Source organism: Spodoptera frugiperda, chromosome 18 (assembly GCF_023101765.2).
Source record: "Spodoptera frugiperda isolate SF20-4 chromosome 18, AGI-APGP_CSIRO_Sfru_2.0, whole genome shotgun sequence".
NCBI classification, from domain to species: Eukaryota; Metazoa; Arthropoda; class Insecta; order Lepidoptera; family Noctuidae; genus Spodoptera; species Spodoptera frugiperda.
This window is the reverse complement of record NC_064229.1, coordinates 2,684,046-2,708,344: the sequence shown is the minus strand read 5'-3', so window position 1 is coordinate 2,708,344 and position 24,299 is coordinate 2,684,046. Positions and strand designations below refer to the sequence as shown.

The 24,299-nt window shown below is 40.3% G+C and overlaps 4 protein-coding genes across 6 annotated transcripts in view; 1 reads left to right on the top strand and 3 right to left on the bottom strand.

Annotated features, from left to right (window-relative positions):
• The window catches only part of LOC118277991 (dystrophin, isoforms A/C/F/G/H), a 438,713-nt gene that overhangs the window by 222,924 nt on the left and 191,490 nt on the right, over window positions 1-24,299 (top strand).
• LOC118278265 (uncharacterized) lies at window positions 1,346-3,389 on the bottom strand. Its single transcript, XM_035597474.2, has 5 exons — window positions 3,224-3,389; window positions 2,900-3,052; window positions 2,214-2,343; window positions 1,774-1,931; window positions 1,346-1,621 (listed from the first exon to the last, which is right to left on the bottom strand). Exons 1-5 carry the CDS (start codon window positions 3,264-3,266, stop codon window positions 1,416-1,418), a joined length of 690 nt encoding a protein of 229 aa, XP_035453367.2. The 5' UTR covers window positions 3,267-3,389; the 3' UTR covers window positions 1,346-1,415.
• On the bottom strand, window positions 3,695-5,786 carry LOC118278266 (uncharacterized). Its single transcript, XM_035597475.2, has 5 exons — window positions 5,626-5,786; window positions 5,341-5,521; window positions 4,445-4,525; window positions 4,001-4,158; window positions 3,695-3,824 (listed from the first exon to the last, which is right to left on the bottom strand). Exons 1-5 carry the CDS (start codon window positions 5,660-5,662, stop codon window positions 3,745-3,747), a joined length of 537 nt encoding a protein of 178 aa, XP_035453368.2. The 5' UTR covers window positions 5,663-5,786; the 3' UTR covers window positions 3,695-3,744.
• LOC118278262 (uncharacterized) lies at window positions 8,115-16,101 on the bottom strand. 3 transcript variants are annotated; one of them, XM_050700090.1, is made up of 20 exons: window positions 15,892-16,096; window positions 15,703-15,792; window positions 15,295-15,432; window positions 14,092-14,244; window positions 13,902-13,931; window positions 13,761-13,817; window positions 13,277-13,672; window positions 12,715-12,849; window positions 12,603-12,629; window positions 12,488-12,520; window positions 12,017-12,157; window positions 11,781-11,936; window positions 11,604-11,693; window positions 11,296-11,433; window positions 11,193-11,222; window positions 11,066-11,095; window positions 9,414-10,989; window positions 9,275-9,328; window positions 8,645-8,699; window positions 8,115-8,230 (listed from the first exon to the last, which is right to left on the bottom strand). In XM_050700090.1, exons 1-17 carry the CDS (start codon window positions 16,010-16,012, stop codon window positions 10,985-10,987), a joined length of 1,770 nt encoding a protein of 589 aa, XP_050556047.1. In that variant the 5' UTR covers window positions 16,013-16,096; the 3' UTR covers window positions 8,115-8,230; window positions 8,645-8,699; window positions 9,275-9,328; window positions 9,414-10,984. The 3 variants fall into 3 exon arrangements, with proteins under 3 accessions (XP_050556047.1, XP_050556046.1, XP_035453361.2); XM_050700089.1 differs by having other exon boundaries at window positions 9,269-9,328; window positions 14,092-15,432; window positions 15,892-16,101; XM_035597468.2 differs by having other exon boundaries at window positions 14,092-15,432; window positions 15,892-16,101.

Below are 24,299 nucleotides of genomic sequence, written 5' to 3'. Positions count from 1 at the left end.
AAATATTATATATTTACATACATAAACAGCCTATAGGTGGGCCACTGGTGGGCCTCTTCTCACAATAATTATCACCATTAATCACCATGCTAACTTAATCTGGGTTGGCAATTTCAAACTTATAATTAGTAATCATAAGCCCAGGTTTCTTCACAATGTTTTCCATCACCGTTTGTCAATGGTGTCAAAATAGTCCTAGAAAGTAACTGTACCAAGTACTGTCGAGAAAGTACCAAGTATGTTATCTACAAGCCTTAAAAAATTACTCAACTCTCAATTTCGTCGTAATGGAGTTTATAATATTTCAGTTTTACATGCATATTAACAGCAGAGAAACAATTTCTTTTTTTTTTCGTATTTAATTTTCCTTTGCCAGGCACACGTGAAAATTTTAACACCTATTTCGATGCCAGCTTTTTTTGCTAACCGTTCTTTTTGAACGGCCATTATGTAAATTGTCTATTAGAAGCAATGAGCTACACATTTATGCGTAGAAGTTTGACAACAGCCGGTGAATTTGAGGTGAAACACTTCCGACTAGAGATACCCTCATGGGGAGGAACATTTTCAAAATAATGCAACGAAATTCCTACCATAACAGAAGTAAAGAGGTATAAACCTTGTGACCAGTCTCACCAACCATACCTAAACCATCTCTTAAGTAAGAATTACTTTGCGTTATCTTTACCGTTACCGTTAAATGTACACATACAGGTTGATCGAAAATTTGAAAAGCGTCAACTGTCTTAACTTAGAGGTCCCTTACAATTTAAGAGAGGTTCACGAACACGGGCATTAATCCTCCACTCTCATCTTCATCACACCAACCCAGACATTCAAAAACGAAAAGTCAATGCAAAGCGATGATGTCTCCACACGATACTCTAAACTTGTCCATTACAAATGCATTTGCACCCCTCCGTGATACACTCGACTCTCACCCGTAAGTCAATAACCATAAAGTTCACTACACGTGCAACTTTATCTTTGTATTTGTTACTGAGCACACATATACTTCTACAGATGATTTACACGACATTGCACTTTATGGAGTTCACATTAAGGGTGCGACGTGTGATGTTGCAGTTCAGTACATTTGGTTCTCATCACACACTTGTCTGTCCGTCTGTCTGCATGACAAATTGTTACCGGGGAACGATTAATGGTATTATGACGCTTTGTAGATTTATGATCTGATGTGAGATAATAGAATGTGATGTATGCGGGTTTAGAAGACCACAAGGTCTGAAGCTTTTTGGTAGATCTGGAGACAGAAGCAACTCGCTAGGATCCGAATCAGTAAATAAAAATAATTCTCAACCAGTAAATAAAAAATAAGACACAGTGGTGTTACGTTTGTTTATTTAACTTCATAAACTATTCAGCTATTATAAATATGACAAACATAATCTGTACTATTGGACTCTTATTGGTGGTAACTTGGCTATGCGGGATGAGTCCCAGGAGGATGAGGAGTCGGCTTCCGCACTGGACTGTATGGTGCCAGAGTCGGACGTCTCTCCCGTCAGAATTACTTTGTAGTCGTAGAAGAAGTGCAGGTTGTAGGGTCTGATTTGGTTACTGCCGTTCGGACACCGATGGTCAGCTATCTTCGTGAACACTGTCGAGAAAGTAAATAAAATTTAGAATGTACTGGTATTAGAGCTCCATTTAATGAATTTCATTTCAAATGTTCTATTCTGTTCTTTCAAATAATATTTATGTAACTGCTACAGTAGACTTAAAATCGCCTAGAAGTCTCCGTGTACTTACTGGTACCATCCTGGCAGTTCCTGTAGTGCATCATGCAGAGACTCTTGAACGACCTCCTGGCTCGCTGGTACGCTCCGCAGATCCACTTGATGGTGGGGTCGCGCCATTTCTTAGACATGTCCTCCGGACATTTTGTACATTTACGATGCCACTTTAGCCTGTAATTTACACGTGAAAGTAAATTGGATGTACGAAAAGATTATTTTTGTATAATAACTCAGAATGAGCTGCGCGTGTCGTGTCATGTTTCACGCTATACAACTTATGAGTGTGAGCTTCTAGCGTGGCCTGAAACTAGTCGAGTTATTATGGCAAACAGTTAAGTAAGTAAGTCGTTAAACATGATCCATTAATTTTCAAAGATTATTAAGTGAGCATGGTATATCAAAGGCGTGATAATATCTTACAAAAGGTTCCTTAATAACTATGTATCTCCATACCATCCTTTCCGTTCTACAGTAGACTTGGGTGTGCGATCTTTCTTCTTTCGTTTATCGTCTTCAGATGACGACGAAGTTTCCTCTGTGATGGATTGTTCTAACGACTCGGAGTCACCTCCGTCCTTATTACCTGTACAATGCAAATATTCAGCTATGTGCACCATCAACTGCACGGTTGGTGCAGTGGCCGTTGACGTCAACCTGTCACTATGGAAATCCTTCACATAGTGTAAGCGGATTGGAAATCACAGTTTAAAAGGTGTTGTTCATCTTATATTCTTAAAACAAGTACAAAAAGCAGATGTCATATGATTGTGCACTATGATACAAAAAATCGGCCTTGTCCAATTATATCATGAGTAAAAAAAGTGTAGATAGGATATGAGCGCTCAGAAAGTAGTATATTAAAATGTGGACAATTGGCAACGTTTTGTATTATGGGACCGCTACATGAAAAATAAAAAGGGGTGTGGTTTGTAACATCCCTCGCCTCCTGTAAAGTGTCACACATTATGTTCATGGGAAGTGCAATTATGACATCTGTTTGTATTTGCTTAACACATTGAACGCCGTGGTGGTCACCGGTGACCGACGTTAGCGGAGGATTTGCCTTCAACAGTTTTCTATTGGCAGTCAAAGACTTAATGGTCGTAGTTAGCCCTATATATTAGTAGTTCTGCACATACGCGAACCCCCTCGCTTCCCCGATGATGAAGTGGATATCGCTTTCTTCTTGCTCTGCCGTCTTGTTTCTCCTAAGTTCAAATTGCCATCTTTCAGTTTATTCTCATAATCATCTATTAATGTCTCGTTGAATACGAAGGCTGTTGCGATTTGCACTGTGGAAGTATGGAATAGTTATTACTGATTTAATTTTATAAGAGGATAATGACGACTATATGTTGTGTTGCCATGGCAAATACGACTTTAACATTTGCGTTATAAGGGCAAGTTTTGAAGTTGGAACAGAATCTTCTAAGCTAGTCACATACATCATTAGTATAACTTACGTAACGTCAGCACGAGGACGAGGTACGGCACCGCTCGCACCATGGCTCCACGTCAATCATCTTACCCCTCACAACTTGTATAGCGGCCCATAAACATAATGCCGAACCAGATTTATTTCCATTCGATTTGAATTTTTACGATTTCCCGATATCTACGTGTAATTTTATTTTCATATTGTATTTTATTTTATGTTTTTATTTGTTTGGCAAAGTCAATGTTTCACACATTTCAATAACTTTCTCGATTCATCTCATTTTGTATATTTTAGCTACCTACTAGAGTTTTACTTCCATCTTTGATTTACAGAATGTCGATTGTACGTTTTTACATAATATAAAGAAAATTAATAGAATACTACAATCACCAAATGCATCTACAACCATAAATATTAAGCAATACTACATTTAGGAGGGTTTCATTACTTCGTCTCTCTACTTTATATACTTATAGTAATTGAATGATACACAGAGTAATATTAAATGTTTATTTCCTTCATAGTTTACATTAATGTTGTATACTTCTACACTTTGTAGCCATAGAACCAGCTTCGTCCATGGAACGGGTCTTTCCTACATTTGTGCTCATGGATCTTCACAAACACTGAAAATAAAAAAAAAACCTTAGAATATGTAAAGTAATTGTAGTATTCTGGTTAGCAATTATAGTTATTGATGGTAAGCAATTGATGCCGCCCACGGTCACTCAGAACATAAGAAGGCATCAGGCAGAGGTATTAGGAAATAGGGGATTTAGGTAGTCATAATATATTAGCTTACTTGTGCCATCCTGGCAGTTCCTGTATCTCAGCATGCACTGACTCTTGAAGCTTCTCCTGGCGTTCTGGTAAGCAGCACAGATCCACTTGATGCCAATATTCGTGTACTTCTTCAACATATCTTCAGGACAAGGATGACAGGTCCGGTACCTCTTAAAGCTATTCAATTTTATACTTTATTTTTATAGAAGTAAGGTTGAAATTTGAAAATGTTAAAATAACGTAGTATTCATAGAACAGTTTTAAAGGACTTTAAAATAACGTAGGTATGTTTAGAAACCCTTGACTGCACGATTGGCGCGGTGGCTGGGCAACGTGGACCAGTCAGGTTGCGTGGCATCTTTGTGTGATCAAGATTGCTCAGCTCACACTAGCAGTGCCATCATATAATTATGTCGCTCAAATCAACTGACAGATTTAATTTTTACATAGTGATACATCTTACGTTTGTCTTTTCTCATCTGTGTCTGATGCTGAATCGTGCGAGCCTTTATCTACCTCCGACGAAGTATGCGCAGAAATTGATCTGAAATTCAAGAGCAATTTTTCATTTGTTTCCTCTTTTACATAGTTTTAAATTTTAGTAGTAGTACCAGTTTATAAATAACGCTATTTTATCTGCAACAGTCCATTTAATATATCTTCAGTGTATGTTATGTATCTCAACGTTTAATTTATCCGCCTCCTGGCAGTCCTCACATGCCATTCCTCCATCCAACGATAATGCCCGGTTATTGCTGAACGGTCTCAAAGAAAGGCTGACCATGTAAAATGGCGTCGTTCCCCTGATTTATCTCATAGCGCACGTAAATAAATTATCTCATAAATAAGAATGGGTCTTTCCGCTGAACTAGAAAATTTATTTTAGCTAAATAACGTCTTTTGGGCCGTTTCGGGGTTCGGAGAGACCCGTCTACCTACACTTCTAGTTGTATAGTCATTTAAATGGAAGATGTTTGCTTCCTAGTCCTAACTTAGTATATAGTAGTCAGTCTGAAGGTAAATTTTATATATTTTTTGTTCTCTTATAATAATTCCATACTTAAAATGCTCAACTATACTCATATAACTCATAGAAATTAAAAAACATGGTAAACATCCCGTTACAAGTTCCAATTCTAGTGCTCAACTATGGATTTCTGGCGAACTTCGGCCTCTTACATGTTCATTATTCATACATATACCTTCTTTAGCCAAGTTATTTAGAATGCAATAAAGAAAATAAAGGTTTAATAGATACAAAGACAGTGACCATTGACCAGCCATCAGTAGCTACGCTAGTAGCTATAGCTCAGCTCAGGATAAGTAATGGTAACAAAATATTTGGTTCAGATACAATACATGGTTTCGCTTTTTTCTGAGTGCAAGGAACTGGCGACGTCGATAGGGTCCACGGAGTAGTCGTACCAGTGCGGGCCCCGGTGCTGGGCATCGTCAAACTGAGCCAAGTCCTGCAATTCGTTGATATGCTTCAGGGGTACCTTCGTGATCTCCACAAATTTTGTTGTCAGACATTTTGTTTCTAGAACATTTAGAAACTTGTTAATCTGTTATCTATCTCAAAGATTTTTAGCAATACATTTGTCAAGCAAATATGATCTCTATCGCTACATATTTAAGACTTACCGTGTATGAGTAATAACGCGAAACCCAGAACTAACATTGTTTTAACATAGTGCTATGTTGTTATATGTAGTAACTAACTTCGCCTTGTACAGGGGCGTTAAAGATCCAGTTCCTAACATTTACGTGTCATAACAGTGATTACAGAAAGTTATCAGTTCATGATTATTCGTTTGTATGTTTGTCAAAATAAATATTATATAAAATAATAAGCCAAATCGGTCCCTATTTACTTAAGATGACGTTTTGAAATCGTTTGTTTTTAGATATTAAATGATAATCATACATATCAATCATATATAAGTATCCCAACGCAGCGTGCAATTGCCTTAATACAATTTGATATAGGTATTGACAAAAAATTGGTGGCCAATTCATAGCAACTATAGCTATGTATGCTGATAAACAAACTAAAAAAAAAAAACAAATAAATTGTTGAAGAAAACCCTCAAGTAAAACTTATATTAAAACCATAAGCAACGTTTGTTATCGACTGGGATTTATATTTGAATTTATGGTTCCTTAACATTCGAACATTTTATTACAATAGCTGTTGCTTTCTTCCTTAACAATTGTACAAGAATAAAATATTATTTTTTAAGAGAAATACAGGGAGATGACGAATATAAACAGATTTATTGTAGTGATAACATCACACTAGGTAGCCGTAGAACCAGTGCCTGCCGTGGTAGGACTCGTTCCGACATTTGTGATCATGCACCTTCACGAACACTGCAAATGATAAAAAAAAACAATCAATTAGTAATCAGTTTTTATATGGTATAAGCCGGTAAACAAGGTGATGGATCACCTGGTGTTAAGCAATCGTCGCCGCCCATGAACACCCGCAACACCAGAGGCGTTACAAGTGCGTTGCTGGCCTTTTGAGGTTAGGAATTTAAGGGTTGTTGGGGAATCGGGGATTGGGAAAGGGGTAATTGGGCCTCCGGTAACCTCACTCACACAACGAAACACAATGCAAGCGTTGTTTCACGTCGGTTTTCTGTGAGGTCGTAGTATCACTCCGGTCGAGCCGGCCGAAGCGTGCCGAAGCATGGCTCATAATTACAGACTGCATACATTATATATTTCCACACCTTTCCATTGGGATAGGCGTGCACCATAATTACATGATTCTGGCATAATCATCGATCTTTGCTTCACTCATCGATCTGTTCATGCATGGAGCTAACTTTGATGATTTTCAGATTGTATTAATTTGTGTGAAAGTAAATGTCTGTATTAGTACCGTATTTATTTACATGTCTGGTTTAACTCAACAAACGTGATGGAAGTTGGACTTATTTATGTAAGGATCATCATATTGGAGCTCTTTATTTTCCACCCAACTCTTTAGGACAAAAGAATCAGTTTAAAGACGAATTTGTGATGGATAAAATTGGATGGACTATTAAGATAAGGATTATAAAAAAATGTCCTCTTAAATACTCACTGGTTCCATCCTGACAGTTCCTGTACCTGAGCATGCATTCACTCTTGAAGCTGCGCCTGGCTCGCTGGTACCCAGCACAAATCCACTTGATGCCAATGTTTGTGTACTTCTTCAACATATCATGAGGACAAGGATGACAGGCCCGGTACCTCTGCGTCCTACAAATATCAACCTTAGAGCTTCACGATAGGGTTTAAGATTATTAATGAGGATGTTGAAGAAACATGCTGATACTTACGCTCGCCTCTTTTCGCTGGTTTCCGCGGACGAATCTGTGGCTGGATCGGTGCTCGCCGATGAATATTTCGATACTTCTCTGTAAATTAAGATTGACTTTGTGCTTGAGCTCGTCTCTCATCTTGAATGTTACTCGGTATTTTTACATTATCATACTTACAAAGTCGAGCTCTTTTGATCCTCCAGGGTGCTGGCAGCCTCGAAAGAGTTGACGGAGTAATCGTACCAGTTGGGACCTCGATGCTGAGCATCATCGAATTGTGCCAAGTTGTCCATATTGTTGATATGCACCAGGTGGTACGCCGTCTGTCCCCGTAGGCATTGTAACACTATAAATCAATGTATACTTATATCAAACAGCTTAACTTTTTGTCCTTACTTTAATCCGGTTTTTTAAATCAAATATCTTAAAAAACATAACGAAGTAAAATCTTCTTACCTGTAAAAAATAAACTCACAAACACCCAAAATAACATTATATGAACATGATAAAGTTTGTTTAAAACAAAATATACATTATTTGCGAAACGGTTTTGACGTTAAACTGTGATTTAAACTTTAATTTCTGATCGTTTATGTATTTTATTGCTGTTGTGAAAGATTTGTTTTTCAGCATATGTAACTGTTTTATATTGGTCCAGTCTAATACTAGTCTAGTAGTCTAAAAGTCCAGTGTATTATTGTCGTTATTATTAAAACAAAAATGGTCCTAAAAATGCTCCCTGTGGCATACTTCAAGATCCAAAATGTTTTGAGTTTCATAAACAAACAGGTGACGTTATTTAAAATAAAAGAACCAATATACGATGTTTTGCCATTTAATAAATATGATTTAAAACATCTTTTGCTGTGCACACTTATAAAACTACTCGTGGAGCCATTGTCGAGCCGTGTCGTCTTCCTTAACTAAATAATATCCTGAAACAAAGGCTTGTATAAGTTCAGTGTTAATTAAATTTTCTCGGGCAATCTTCCCGTGATGTTTAAACATAAACTTTTCACATTCAAACTACATTTAGTCACTTGTAGAAACATTTTCTTTTATTTGAAATTAATTTAGCCAGAGAATGTTGAAACTATTAATGCATAGTTCCATTTAAAACTAATAATATAAGTAGTCGTACTTCGGTTCCGAGATACAATAACAGAAATCGTTAAACTCAATACGGAGTTATAGATCGTGCTTTCAAAATAAACGAGAGAACTGCATACTGTAATGAGAACGGTTTGAGCTGCATATTCATGTTGTGTTACCTCCTCGTTGCAGGAATCAGTAGAACTGTATTGTCTTACAATTTGTGAAGTTATACGAAGTAATGAGGCTGTACTCACACATTAAATGTAGAGAAATATCTTGTATTCTACGAGTCATCTGGTTCGTCGTCATCTAAAAAATTTGTTTAACAATTATACCCCAAATGCAAATACTTATAGAAATGTGCTTGCAAATCATGCATGTTATCTATCAAATCATAAACATTTATTAAACCTGTATTTAATAACTATCGAACCTGGGAAAGGTTGGTGTCCTAAGCAAGATCTAAAGAACGCAGTAGAGAACTTCAATAAGTAGTGAGGGCTCAAAGTTTGATTAAATATAATTTGCATGGCGGCCGACTCACCATCTGCTCTCCTAATATATTTTTAATTTATGTCCAAAAAGTTGAAGGATCCGCGCCGGATTACAGGGTACGCTTGTTAAAAATACTCAAGTTTCGAGTCCTTCCTAAACATCTGTGGTGTTTGGTGATTGCGAGTGTTTTTATGTTTTCCAATCACCATTTCCTATTCAGTTTGTCATCAAAAATTACGCATTCTTTTTCCTAAAGGGATAGCGAAATAACTTTGCCTGATTTAGGGCTTAACTCAGGAAGACCAACGAAGTGTAAATCTTCACAAACAATTCCCAATGTTATTTTTTAATGTCAGGACATTATTGTAATAATATTAAATCACCTTTACCAGATTTCGTTCTTGCTGCATTGCTCAAATAATTTGATTGTACGCTTTGAACGTCTGAAAATAAAACAAAAAAGATGTGGTAGGATGTGGTTGGTTATAATTATGGCTCATATTCATTTGGAAGTCGAAAGGGACTTACTTGTTCCAATCTGCTTCTGGTTAGGATTTCCATATATATCTCTGCTTGGTGCAGGTGGATATCTGTCGTAGCCAGGCCTCTGGTATAGCGTAGGAGCTGGATATGCGCTGGGTGCTGTCTGGAACCTCGGGTCATATGATGGGTAATGCCCCTGAAGTCCTGGGTAATTATTTTCCATTGCATCACCTGGTGCGTATTGGTAGTTTGGTGGATACGCGAATTTATTGGACTTATACGACCCTGATGGTATTCTTGGAGGATACTCCGGATATTCTTGGTTCACAAATGGAGGCTGGTAGTTCCGTTGGTACGGATAGTTAGGTGATGGTTCGCCGTAGACAGTATCCGTCTGTAGTATAGGATACGACTGTATGGAGTATCCTTGCTTCAGACCGTCCGCCGCACTGCCTTGGTTGGTCCCAGGATAACTCACGGTTCTTGGAGTATAAGACGGATAAATCGATGGTGGTCTAAAAGTACTGGTGATTACAGCTGACTGAAGCCCGTTGGATAAACTTTGAGTGTCGAGAGAAACTACTGGATACTGCCTGGGGTAGCCTAAAACATACAAAAATATGTATAATGTCATTTCTTTTATTAACTTTATGCATGTGCTTTTCATTCAACAAATATACTGTGGATTGTGGTAACTGCTGTACACCCGTGAAATAAAATTGAAGCAGTTCCTGAGTACGTATAAACGTTGATGTCCCAAAAATCATCAAGCATAAAACGAATTTAACGTGGACCAATAAAACAGTGATAACAGGAGTGGCACCTGAATGGGAAACACAATTACCCTCACGCTATCACGTTCAGGGGTGAGTGGCTTCAGTAAATGGACATCGAGGTGTCAATACACTTGAGGGCCAATCTATAGCGCGTCAGTTTGCTCGATTGGCGCTCATCGCTCGTTTCGACCTCGTCCTTATTGCGTTTCCAAAACGATTCACCGTATTGGTTTTCCTCAATGCTCTCCCACTAATTAGGGACCGCTATCTCGGAGGACGATTGATTTATGTACCATTGTTTGTTTTGTTATCTGCTATCAAACTGCCAAGGGTAGAGGCGCTTTGCCTAATTTTTGGGTAAACCTTTGCTTTCTCCGTAATAAATGTATTTAGGGAAACGTTTAACTTAAGTACTGCGCATCAGATTTTGTATTGATTACTGTAACATAACTGTATGAACGTATATTTTAATTTGAAACTATAGTAATAAAACTTTACTGTTGAATCCATTAATTCTTTTGATATATAATAATTATTTGACTGGACACTATACCAATCCATACCCGTGTGTCCAGCTCCATTTTTTTAACGTCACCTGTATCTGCAATTATGACGGCGTGTCGCAGCCGCTCGTAAATTTTTACTTTATTTGTTTGCTTTTAATGTTCCAGTTGATACGAGTTTTTTATTTCTCCCTCTGTCACCCTTTGTCGGCCCCTCACGCCGGGTGCAAACGAGCTAGCAAACGATGGCATAAAATCGACGGTTATCACGCATTTGCCAACTTTTCAACTGGCCACCGCGCGCTAAACTTTGGAAGGGGATCTCGAACTGACGATTTTAATCTGAAATAATAATGTCAGCTCAGGCGATGTTATGGAAATAAAACGAATGCCAAATGGTATCGTCGTAAATGCTTACCTGAACATAGAGTTAGTTTACCTGAAATAGCTGAAACAGAATAATTATAATTATCGTTTTGTAATTAAATCCCATATATCTGTAATTTCATTCTAAATATATTTTTCATTGTCGAATAATATCTCACCAGCTTTCACAGCATCTGGTGGTTCAATGCCTGGAAAAAGAGAGAACCAGTTCAGCATCATATTTTCCGTTAAATGTAATTTGAGTAACACAAACATACTAACAGCACACTGGTTTGGTGTAGCAGTTGACTTCCACGGTGACCATGCCTACCGCGGTGGCTTCGGTGCACAAACAGATCTGGCATTCATCCCAGGGATGCTGGAACGTTTGGTTCGGTGGATATGGCCGGCAGGATTCGTCTGGGGAAATGATCCTCATTAACAATAGATGGCATGAAACATACGCATATACAAACTTTCTTGTGGTTAATATTATTTGATACAAGCGATAGATCATTCATCTTTCTACGTTATGTTTGGTGAGACTATAGTAATATTTTTGACATTCTTCATCTTTCAAGACTACTCACGTGGCGATGGACCTGGAAGCGGGCCAGGCGGTGGAACCAGCATCGGCAGTGGAGGTCCTGGCGACACTGTCGTTATAGGAGGCCACGGTACTAGATGATAAAACGATATGGCTTCAGTTAAATTCTTCAATACGTGACAAATATTTTAATACGTAATATGTAAGATGATGTACTCACAGGGTTCTACCGTAACGATCTCTGGTAATGGAACAGGTTCTACTGGCTCGATTTGCCCTTTCATAGGTTCTGCTGGTATCAGCTCTGATCCAGGAATTGGCTTCAACCTATTAGGAAGGGAAGGGACTGGCTCTGTGATTGGTTCCGCTGTAGGTACTGTCAAATTAAAAACAAAATAAAATATCAATAATTTATACACTCGAGTAAGAAAAGTTTTATTATATTTAAAAACTTACTGCAGTCAGGATGGGGGTAGCAAGTAAGTACTTGCTCAGGAATGCCGTTTTCGGAGTCCCTCTTGGAGCACTTGCACAGCTTGCACGAGTCCGTGGGGTGAGGGAACAGCACGTGTTCAGGGAACTTCTCACAAATAGGCACTGAGGACAACAAGAATAAGCAGTTTTATTAGTTAGTCTCGCTCGCCTTCAGAGCTGCTAGAGAGAACCCCAGTCAATTCATTGTACACTCATATTCTCTCCTTAAAAACCTCATGAAGGAATTGGGGATACTCAACTGAGTAACGTTCTTCTAAAACAATCGTCACATAATGTATCTTCTGTGCAATGGCGATGCACATCCGGCATGAAAGTTACAAAAATTGTTTAATTTCATCCTAACTCAGGATTTTATTTAAGTATAAGGAACAATATTAAACATCCGACTAATCTACTATATTACATTATTCATAATTATCATATAAAACTTACGTGGTATTGGTACTGGGGCTTCAGGCAGTGGAGCTGTAGACAAATATTTATTGAAATCATTAATTTGACACATGGCGATAATAGAGAAAAATAAGATTAAATTACAAACACTTACGTAATGTAGTCAAGTCGACCGGTGATACTGAGAAAATAAAAAATAAACATTAGTAATAATACTCGAACAAAAAAAAAAATGTTTGGGAATACAAACCGATGTCTCTACTTACTACACTGAGGATTCTCTTTGCATTCGATCTGGACGTCTACATTGCCAGACACGTCAGATTCTCTGCATGTACATATCTGGCACGGGTGCAGTGGATTTGTAAACGGTTGTCCACTGGGCAGAGGACTGCACGATGCTAAAAATTATGAAGATTTTATCAGACTTTATCCTTGTCTATAGGAAAGTAATGAAAATCTTAATGATTTTAATGTCACAAAACACTAATTAATAGATTGGTACAAATAAAAGACATTTCTAATAATATCATTTTCTGTCCAGAACGTTTCACTAAAAGTTATTAATCAAACCGACAGACCAGCAGTTTAAGGTAGATCATTAATCTCTATAACTGAAATGTTGTTTGCTGTCGTTGATTAGATTCTAATGACATCCACTTTTTTAAATTACAAAACTAACGCTGTTGTTGCTGTTGATAGTCGTATAAAATCATTGAGATTTGATGTTGATTCTATATGCAACTGAATTAACGCTGGTCTATAATCCAATACGAAAACTAAACATAAATATGTTTGAAATAGATATTTCAAAACAATCACAATTACCTTCAGCCGGTTGTGGCGGCAGTGTTGGGATCGGCTCTGGATAACTGTCTGGAAGGTGTGAAGGGCCTGGGATAGGGGCTGGATACTTGGGATATGGCTCTGGAGTGGGAATTTCCAAATTTGGTTCTGGGATAGGCCTGTCTGGCTCCGGTGAAAATGGTTCTGGAATCATCGGGATAGACTCAGGAGTTGCAGGTTGGACTGGAATGGGTACTGGTAGGTCTGGGATGCGTTCCGGATATTGTGGGGAAGGTTTACGGCATCCACCACAACTCGCACAGATGGGCGTCAAGACTCCGTACTCGTTCACACAAATGCAGGTCATACAATCGACGCCTTCCGCCCAGAAATGATGAAACTCGTTTTCTTTTGTACACTGAATTACATTTTCACCCCCTGAAAATACGAGGTAGTTATTATTTTGTATTTATTCAGTATTCTTAAGAATAACGTATTTATGTAACTAATGTAACATGAAACTAACCTGGCATTTTATTTGGGAATATATATTCGTGCGGCAGTATCGTTCTGGACTTTGCATCTGAAACAATCCGTTTTGATTAAACACTTTTTATTTATTCCACACGCAGACGCCATTGTTAATTATTGTAAATGAAATTATTACCCTCGAATGCGATCGCTGAACTTTGGTAAGCTGAAAGCGAAATGTTTCGGTAAATGAATGGAACTTTTAAAACGACCATTACTAATTAAATTGTATTTTTAACGACTTTTGCTTGGGAATATTTTTAGATTTATTCTGGTATTTTTACGTAACAAAATCTAAATAAGAAACAGTTCAGATGTTCACTTACTGATATATGTACCGGAAGGACCTTCATATGTTGCCTTGTTGAAACCTGGGCGAAAAGGTGACTCGGATGGATAATCATACGGACCCAGACTATATGGATTTATCACACCACCACCAGCGGGTCTCGAGTCAGCTTGTCCTTGTTTATCTGCTCCTAAAGGATATAACTGAGGAGTTGGAACACTGGGAGGATCATACTCGTATGGAGTCCAGTCACTCTTTGATTTGAGGTCTGCCGCCAAATCGTTGTCTATGGCTGTGTTAAATCCACGATTTTTGAGTGTATTGTATGCGTTCGAGGACTGAGAAGCAGACGTGTAATCAGATACGTCATTATGAACATGTACTTTAGTATTTGTGTTTGAAGAGTGTCCGTTAGACGCAAGATCAAGCTCAGATCTTGAGATAGATTGAGAAGGCTCAGTAGCATCTTCATTGGGATCCATTCTAAGAACGGGTGGATACAATTCATCAGCCGTTTGTCTTTGAGAGAAACTGTAACCATCATTGTATGCCATGTGCACAGTGTCAGCGTTGTAAGGTTCCCCTCTATCGGGGTTAGGAACATAATCTTCTTGTTGTTGACTGGAAGTTGGTATTCCGAAGGACTGATATGCATAATTTATAGATTTTGGCTGAGGGTGAGAAGGCTCTCTATATGGAACTAACAAAGAATCAATTGACGCAGGATTTGAATCCAGTATTGAAATTGCTCGATATGGATTATTGTCATTTTCTACTTGACCTGAATCAGTATTAAAAGCTTGGGAGCGATGGGCAATAATGTTTAATTCTGAATTAAGACCTTCACGATACGGCACTGTGTAATAATTGTCTTTTGGTTTTACCAAAGGTACAGGTTCATATGCTTCGTTGTCATTTTGTGTTTGGGAAGTGCTGAAATCGTTGCGCCCAAAAAAGTGAAATGGGATTTTTGGTATCTGTGCAGGCTTATATGGCTTTTTAATAGACTGAAATAGCTTTGTGAAACCACCTGAATTTGTATCTGGGTTCTGTTGGTAAGTTGAAGATAAATCAGACAGTAGATCCTTAGATGGATCGTATCTAGGGATAAGCATAGGATTGGGTTCACGTAGATGTTGATTGAAGGAAAGTTCAACATTAGTTGGGGTTGCAGAACTTTTGCCTTGTTGGTAATTAAAATTAGGCGAAGGTTTAAATGCACGTTGATATAATCCATTACCAGCTTCAGCTTGCGGTCGGAGTGAATTAACTCCAGAACTGTAGGAGTAGGGTGGTGAGTATGGATACGAGTTAGCTCCCGGGTTGTACAAGCCACTATCACTATTGTCTCGAGCTTCTGCTTGTGACAAACTGGATCCTGGTGGAGCAGATAGAACAAATTGTTTTTAATGATTAAACGACTAAATAATGTATCTTGAACTACTACTACCATACGAGTAGCAGCTATTTTTGATTGAGAAGAATTCCAAATTCAATATAAATTAGAAAAAATCTAAAACCACTTGACTAGTGTACATTATTCATTACTCAGTTAGGAGTCTGGGAAATATAAAAGTAATACAAATTGTATATTTCGCAATATCATGCATCTCATTATTCACTTTGAAAACGTATATGATGAAATTACCTCCAACATTACGAGAAGCACTCTGTGATATTGCTCCCGATCTCCCTTCATTATCGTCCAAGTTAGATTCAGTTACAGCTAAGTCTAATTCTGAAATTTTATTTTTGTTATATTTACATAAAATGTGTGTATTTAATCAACTAATTGTCTTGTTGTAACATTAAGAATATTGAAAATGTAGTACATTACCATTTTTGAGATCACTGGGAGTTTCAATTTTATAGTCGTTTAAACCATTTGTTTCTTGAGCTCTGCCTTTAGATAACAGGAAGGCAAGGAGGCAGACGCCTCCAATGACCCCAGCCTGCATCCCGGCTTGTTACACGTTACCCCTAAACATGTGATGACCCAGTTATGTACCATTAACTATAATTCCCACAAATGAATTCACAAGCAGTAAACACTCTTTTTTATAACCAAAGCTATAATCACATGTAACAACCATTTGACAGTTTGATATTGCTACAGTAGTAAATCACAATTCTTCACGTAATTACTGAATCAAAGAATTGGATTGATTAGATTTGTTTCAGAATAATTTATTGTCTCAACGTCAAATGGACGTGCGTGCATTTTATAACATAAACATAGCATTATACTTTTTATTCTTAAAGGCGTAGACAGAAGTGCTATTAAGTATAACACACACTTTTCATTATTTACTACATATATGTACCTTAGTGGGTGTACCTTTACATTCGACGTACTACTACAAAAATGATTAGTACTAAATCAAAAATGTACTCCATAATACTTTGCCCGATCCAGGAATCAGAGAGAATATTAAAGAGTAGCAATATCAACGTCATTTATATCTTTCATTTGTTTACTTTCTTGATTCATCTATTTATTTAAAAAAAATCCACAACGTATCATCAGCAATTTGTAATATTGTTAATTCATTTTGCTATTAATTATCTGATTACAATAATGAGTTTTTACGATAAAATATGGACCCAATATTGAACCCTTCGGTACACCCATTGACTGTTCTATCATAGTACCTTCCAATGAGTTTACTTCATTCAACATTATGATTTTATGTGTTGGATCTATAACATTTATAAATAGAAAGATGCGTCTCGTATACTAAAGTGTTGCATACTGCAATAGCGTCTTGGTTATCATAAACAAATGATTTTGAGAGTTCAGCAAAATATCCAATGTGTTATATTTTTTAAAGTGAGACCAGCTCTTTGAAGATCCCTATACTATGTTCATGGCAAATGAAGTTCGATATAAAATGTTGCAATATAAGTAATCATATAAACTGGCGAAGTAGTTAGGGTTTATTACCATATCTGGAATTAAACAATCGAACCACCCAACTAGCTTTCAAAGATACTTATATGTATATCTATTGTTCAATAGTTTTGATTAAAGGGTTACCACACATGAGGATTATAATAAAAATCGAATTAATCCCACTAGTAGCTTTATTACATAAAATAATACATATAAGTATGAAGTTTGCTCGTCATTTTCTGGATGCTTCGGTTAAAATATGTTTATAAACTATATCAAATCCATAATCTTGCCAAGTTGTAGAGAGATCATTGTGATGAGTGTTGGTCTGGAAAAAAAGGACAGATTAGATATTTGTTATTTTTATCGTTTTATTTTCTCTATTGATTATAGTAAACTAGTAGAGATTTACTTCATGGTATTGTTAGAATAGATCTGTCCGCGATAGCGGTCCAAAGTTATATCGATTCTAATGGAGATATTATTCTATAACGGTACTATCGAAATTTACATTATTCACTTAGTATAATGCTAATACTTACTTATTCGTTTTGTAATATATTAGGCTCTCATTCTGAGTCTGAGCCTGCGTTGCTCAACGTTCCTCTTCCTTCTGGAGTCTGAACGGCTTTCTGAGGAATCGTTTGCTAACTCTGAATCAGCATCTGGTTCGCCACTTCGGATGATACCAGCGTTGGCGAGTGCTTGAGCAAGGCTGAGAGAACTTCCGTAGCCACCGTAACCACCAGCAGCATTAGCAGCGGCAGCAGCGGCAGCGGCAGCAGCAGCAGCGTCTCCATGGCCACCATGATCACCAGCAGCTGCGGCAGCAGCAGCAGCAGCAGCCGCAGCAGTAGCGTCTCCATAGCCGCCATAACCATTACCAGCAGCAGCGGCAGCAGCAGCGGCAGCAGCGGCAGCAGCAGCACTATCACCTCCATAGCTACCAGTATTAGCTGCAGCTAATGCTGCGGCATTGGATAAGCCGTAGCCGCCATAACCAGCATTATTTGCTGCAGCCTGAGCAGCTGCACTGGCATCACTGTAACCACCATATGGTCCTATCCCGGATGCGGCATTGGCCGCAGCTTGAGCTGCAGCATTAGATAACCCATAGCCGCCATAGCCAGCACTATTTGCTGCAGCCTGAGCAGCTGCACTAGCGTCACTGGAACCACCAAGTCCTATTAGTCCGGAGGAGGCCAAAGCTGCAGCATTAGCATCGCTATAACCACCATACCCTCCTAATCCAGAGGCGGCGTTGGCAGCAGCCTGAGCAGCGGCATTGGTTAGACCATAGCCGCCATAGCCAGCACTATTTGCTGCAGCCTGAGCAGCTGCACTAGCGTCACTGGAACCACCAAGTCCTATTAGTCCGGAAGATGCCAAAGCCTCAGCATTAGCATCGCTGTAACTACCATATCCTCCTAATCCGGATGCAGCGTTGGCGGCAGCCTGAGCAGCGGCATTAGATGAAGAATATCCAAGATTGTTAGCTGCAGCTTGGGCAGCAGCACTAGCATCGCTGTAACCACCATACCCTCCTAATCCAGATGCAGCGTTGGCGGCAGCCTGAGCAGCGGCATTAGATGAAGAATATCCAAGATTGTTAGCTGCAGCTTGGGCAGCAGCACTAGCGTCGCTGTAACCACCATACCCTCCTAATCCAGATGCGGCGTTGGCAGCAGCCTGAGCTGCGGCATTGGATAATCCATAGCTGCCATAACCAGCATTATTTGCTGCAGCCTGAGCAGCTGCACTGGCATCAGCATAGCCACCATATGCTCCTAATCCAGATTCGGCATTGGCAGCAGCAAGAGCTGCGGCATTGGATGAAGTATAGCCAAGAGAGTTGGTAACACCTTGAGCAACAGCATTGGCGTCACTGTAACTTCCAACTCCTTGTAGACCAGGGCCGCTTTGAGCAGCTGCTTGGGCGGCAGCATTAGACGAACTGAGACCTAAATAACTGGGTGTATTAGCAGCAGCTTGAGAATCTGCCAGGCTGTACGCACCATTATATCCATTTGCAGCGATGGCCGCAGCTTGAGCGTCTGCCAGGCTGTATGCGCCATTGTAGCCATTTGCAGCGTTGGCAGCTGCTTGAGCGTCTGCCAGGCTGTATGCTCCGTTGTAGCCATTTGCAGCGTTGGCAGCTGCTTGAGCGTCTGCCAGGCTGTATGCGCCATTGTAGCCATTTGCAGCGTTGGCAGCTGCTTGAGCGTCTGCCAGGCTGTATGCTCCGTTGTAGCCATTTGCAGCGTTGGCAGCTGCTTGAGCGTCTGCCAGGCTGTATGCTCCGTTGTAGCCATTTGCAGCGTTGGCAGCTGCTTGAGCGTCTGCCAGGCTGTATGCGCCATTATATCCATTTGCAGCGTTGGCAGCTGCTTGAGCGTCTGCCAGGCTGTATGCTCCGTTGTAGCCATTTGCAGCGTTAGCAGCTGCTTGGGCGTCTGCCAGGCTGTATGCGCCATTGTAGCCATTTGCAGCGTTGGCAGCTGCTTGAGCGTCTGCCAGGCTGTATGCTCCGTTGTAGCCATTTGCAGCGTTAGCAGCTGCTTGGGCGTCTGCCAGGCTGTATGCGCCATTGTAGCCATTTGCAGCGTTGGCTGCAGCTTGAGCGTCTGCCAGGCTGTATGCTCCGTTGTAGCCATTTGCAGCGTTGGCAGCTGCTTGAGCGTCTGCCAGGCTGTATGCTCCGTTGTAGCCATTTGCAGCGTTGGCAGCAGCTTGAGCGTCTGCCAGGCTGTATGCGCCATTGTAGCCATTTGCAGCGTTGGCAACTGCTTGAGCGTCTGCCAGGCTGTATGCGCCATTGTAGCCATTTGCAGCGTTGGCAACTGCTTGAGCGTCTGCCACGCTGTATGCTCCGTTGGCCGCAGCTTGAGCGTCTGCCAGGCTGTATGCACCGTTGTTACCATTTGCGGCGTTGGCCACTGCTTGGGCATCAGCAATGCTGTATCCATTTCCATATCCTAATCCAGTATTGGCCGCTGCTTGGGCATCTGCGGAGCTATATCCATTTCCATAACCAGGTGCTGAATTTGCGGCTGCTTGGGCATCAGCGATGCTGTATCCACCTCCATAACTAGGCCCAGCGTTAGCGATTGCTTGGGCGTCAGCGATGCTGTATCCTCCGTAAACGGGTGCAGAATTCGCTGTAGCTTGGGCGTCAGCGATGCTGTATCCGCCTCCAATACCAGACCCGGCGTTAGCGATTGCTTGGGCGTCAGCGATGCTGTATCCTCCGTAAACGGGTGCTGAATTCGCTGTAGCTTGGGCGTCAGCGATGCTGTATCCTCCTCCAATACCAGACCCGGCGTTAGCGATTGCTTGGGCGTCAGCGATGCTGTATCCTCCGTAAACGGGTGCTGAATTCGCTGTAGCTTGGGCGTCAGCGATGCTGTATCCTCCTCCAATACCAGACCCGGCGTTAGCGATTGCTTGGGCGTCAGCGATGCTGTATCCTCCGTAAACGGGTGCTGAATTCGCTGTAGCTTGGGCGTCAGCGATGCTGTATCCTCCTCCAATACCAGACCCGGCGTTAGCGATTGCTTGTGCGTCAGCGATGCTGTATCCTCCGTAAACGGGTGCTGAATTCGCTGTAGCTTGGGCGTCAGCGATGCTGTATCCGCCTCCAATACCAGACCCGGCGTTAGCGATTGCTTGGGCGTCAGCGATGCTGTATCCTCCGTAAACGGGTGCTGAATTCGCTGTAGCTTGGGCGTCAGCGATGCTGTATCCGCCTCCAATACCAGAGCCGGCGTTAGCGATTGCTTGAGCGTCAGCGATGCTGTATCCGCCTCCAATACCAGACCCGGCGTTAGCGATTGCTTGGGCGTCAGCGACGCTGTATCCTCCGTAAACGGGTGCTGAATTCGCTGTAGCTTGGGCGTCAGCGATGCTGTATCCGCCTCCAATACCAGAGCCGGCGTTAGCGATTGCTTGAGCGTCAGCGATGCTGTATCCGCCTCCATAAACGGGTGCTGTGTTTGCTGTTGCTTGGGCGTCAGCGATGCTGTATCCGCCTCCAATACCAGACCCGGCGTTAGCGATTGCTTGTGCATCAGCGATGCTGTATCCTCCTCCATAGGAAGGTCTTGTATTAGCGGTTGCTTGAGCATTAGCATTAGAGTAATCTCCTCCGTAAATCAACGGTCCGATGGTGTTTGTCACAGCATTTGCGTTTGCATTAGCTCCTGAGTAAGTATTTCCATTCCAACCTCCAGTGTTTGCTGAAGCATCAGCCGATGCACTAGAGCCGGTGGGATATAAACTGTAGGGTCCGTATTTAACAGTGGGTAAGAGACCACTGTTAGCGTTGGCATTGGCTTCGGCTATAGATGATCCACCTGTGCTTATGGCATTAGCTGAAGCACCAGCTGAGCTCCAACCAGGTACTTTTGGTTTACCTGTAATAAGTAAAGTATATATCAGAACCAAAAATCTGTAATCATAACATCATAGGCACTGTACCTCCTTCCTCCTCCACAAACAACTTACCAATACAATTGCTGTCATGGCTGGTCTCAATGAACACGTAGTTGTAGACGATCTTGCACACGTGGATTACGCACGGCTCGGACGGCACGTAGAATGGCACCAGAGGTTGGTGATGTTTGCACTCGGGGGCTAAACATTAAATGATATCATTTTAATGCAGCACAAGTAAAGTTTTAAGAATTATCCAAAAATATTTCTGTACTCACCTACGTAGAGGACGACGGGCACTGGGTAGAACTTTGTCGCTGTAAAATAATTATACTGATTAGTTAATTCATTTACAGCCTATTTTTACATATTATAAGACATAAGATACGCGTAACCATACATTTTAATAATTTTGTCAGGCTTACCTCCAGGTACTGGCACAGGCACTGGCACTGGTACAATTCTTTCTTTGCCAGGTACTGGGACTGGTAATATCTTGGGTAGTTGTGGTACAGAATACGGCCTGTTGGAAATGTAGATCTTCTCAGCAGGCACTGGTACAGGCACGGGCACAGGCACTAATATGTTTTTACCTGGTACCGGCACTGGGACTGGGTAAGGACGCGGAGGTCCGCGGATAAACAGTGGAGGTGGACCTGTTGATGGAAATGAAACTGTTGTAATTCAACAAGATAAGATGTCTTTGACTAATGTTTGTACTGACAACTTTTTTTACGTAGGTAATTTAGTATAGGTATTTTGAATAATATGCCACAGAGCTTTAGAGTTTGTCCAGGCGTGAAATTAACTTCGTAATGAACCCGTCATTTTGTATGAGACAGATTAAGATAGTGGAACACTTACAGAACAGCACTTGGTCTTGAGGTGCGGTTTTCGGTGCTGGGGGCGCAGGAGGTTGAGGTGCCGGTTGGGGTCCTGGTTGAGGAGCCGGTTGAGGTGCCGGTCTCGGTCCTGGTTGTGGTCCCGGTTGTGGGCTTGGTTGCGGTCCCGGTTGTGGAGCAGGTTGTGGGCTGGGTTGAGGTCCAGGTTGAGGAGCAGGTTGTGGTCCAGGTTGTGGTCCCGGCTGTGGTCCTGGTTGTGGTGCCGGTCTTGGAGGTAGTGGCCAGCCCCGAGGAACAGGCAGAGGCAAAGGCAGCGGCGGCAGCGGCTGTGGAACTGCAAGAACAGGGAACTTGTCAAACCAAATATTATAATTCGAGAAGGATAAACAACACAAACGAATAGAATGAGTATTTTTCGTAATATCGGAGTAAACAAGTATCGACAGTTTATAAAATAAGGCTATTTGTTATGATGCAGAAATCTTCAGAGTTGGTTAGGAAACAAACCTTCCACCTGTAACGTTGTATAACTTGCTGCATTTAGAAATAAATGTTAGAGATTCCAGCTGTAAATTAATAATATTACCGACCTTGCTCTGGTTCTGGTTCTGTTAATGAATTATATAAATATATTAATTTATATTACACTAGCTGACCCGCGCAACTTCGTTTGCGTGTATCCCGCTACTTCGACAAATACAGTCAACGCACCAACACATATTGGATACTAATTTTCAATTCACAATAACTTCTCTTTCCCTTAACCGCGTTTAAAATATTAAAATGTTTTTTGGTTTCTGTGACTCTTCTTTGATCGCCCCCCCTATCAGTTTTTGGAAAAAATATTTAAGTAATGTACAGATTTTTTTTTTGTCTTATATGTATAGATCAAAGTCAGTACCTACTTTTTAATATTATTTATTTTTTATGTGCTAATGGGGAGCCGCTGCCGCCGACGCGCTATTTATAGGGACGCTGCCCCCGCCGCCGCGGCCGGCCCGTACCGTGCCGCAATACTAATATCGTGATATCTCCTAAACTATATGTCTAAATAACACACTGTAAACTGCAAAAATAATCTAAATTAAATGCTCGTGATGATGAACTTACTTATTATGATAAGGATATATGTATTATTGGTTATATCACCAGTTAAACATCACCCAACGAATTAAATGTTTTTTTAATACAGAAAAGTAGTTTTTGTGACTTAAATAAAAAAGCTGGATATATGTCATCGCGGACTTTTTTGTAGAACTAATAAAGACCAATGTTTTTGCTATACATTGTTCTTACTTGTATCCAACGGTATAAGCGGCGCACGCACAAATGTAATCTTCAATTAGATTTTTTTTCTGACTTCTTGGACATAAATCGCTATAACTCAGCTAATATAGTTTCAATGTATTTCAATTATATATAAAAACCTGTCGGAGAAAATACTCTTTCTATTAGTGAAAACCGCATCAAAATCCGTTGCGTAGTTTTAAAGTTTTATGCATACGAAGGGACTACAGACAAAATGGGCGACTTTGTTTTATACTATGTATAGATTTACTAACAAGTCAGTTGGGAGTTCGTGAGTGACTTAGCCATCAATATAGAGGTCAATTATAGGAGTTTCGCACGATTTTCGTTGCATAATTAATTATTTATAGTTCAAGGCACTAACGTACAATGATTTATCCTTAATATTTCAGTTTTACTCAATAAATTTAAAAATACCTGGTGCAGGCTGTGGAGCTGGTATCGGAATAACTGAGAACAAAAAAAAAAAGATTTAAACTACTACCAATATTACGTTTTTATTCTAGTCAATATTTCATTTATTTATTCTGAATAAAAAAAAAAAAATGAAATAAAAAAATAAAGAATGTTACAATACAGCATAAATAGGCAGCAACTTTAAGGTTGGTCAACCTCATCACACTGTAGTCACACATCTTTTTCAATTTAAGACTTCATGCCATATCACAATAATTAAATCTGGGTACTAAGTGAGAGTTATTATTACGTCAACGCGACCAAAACGTTTTCGCATTTAGTACTCTGATTGGTCGGTTGACTTAGAACTGGCCA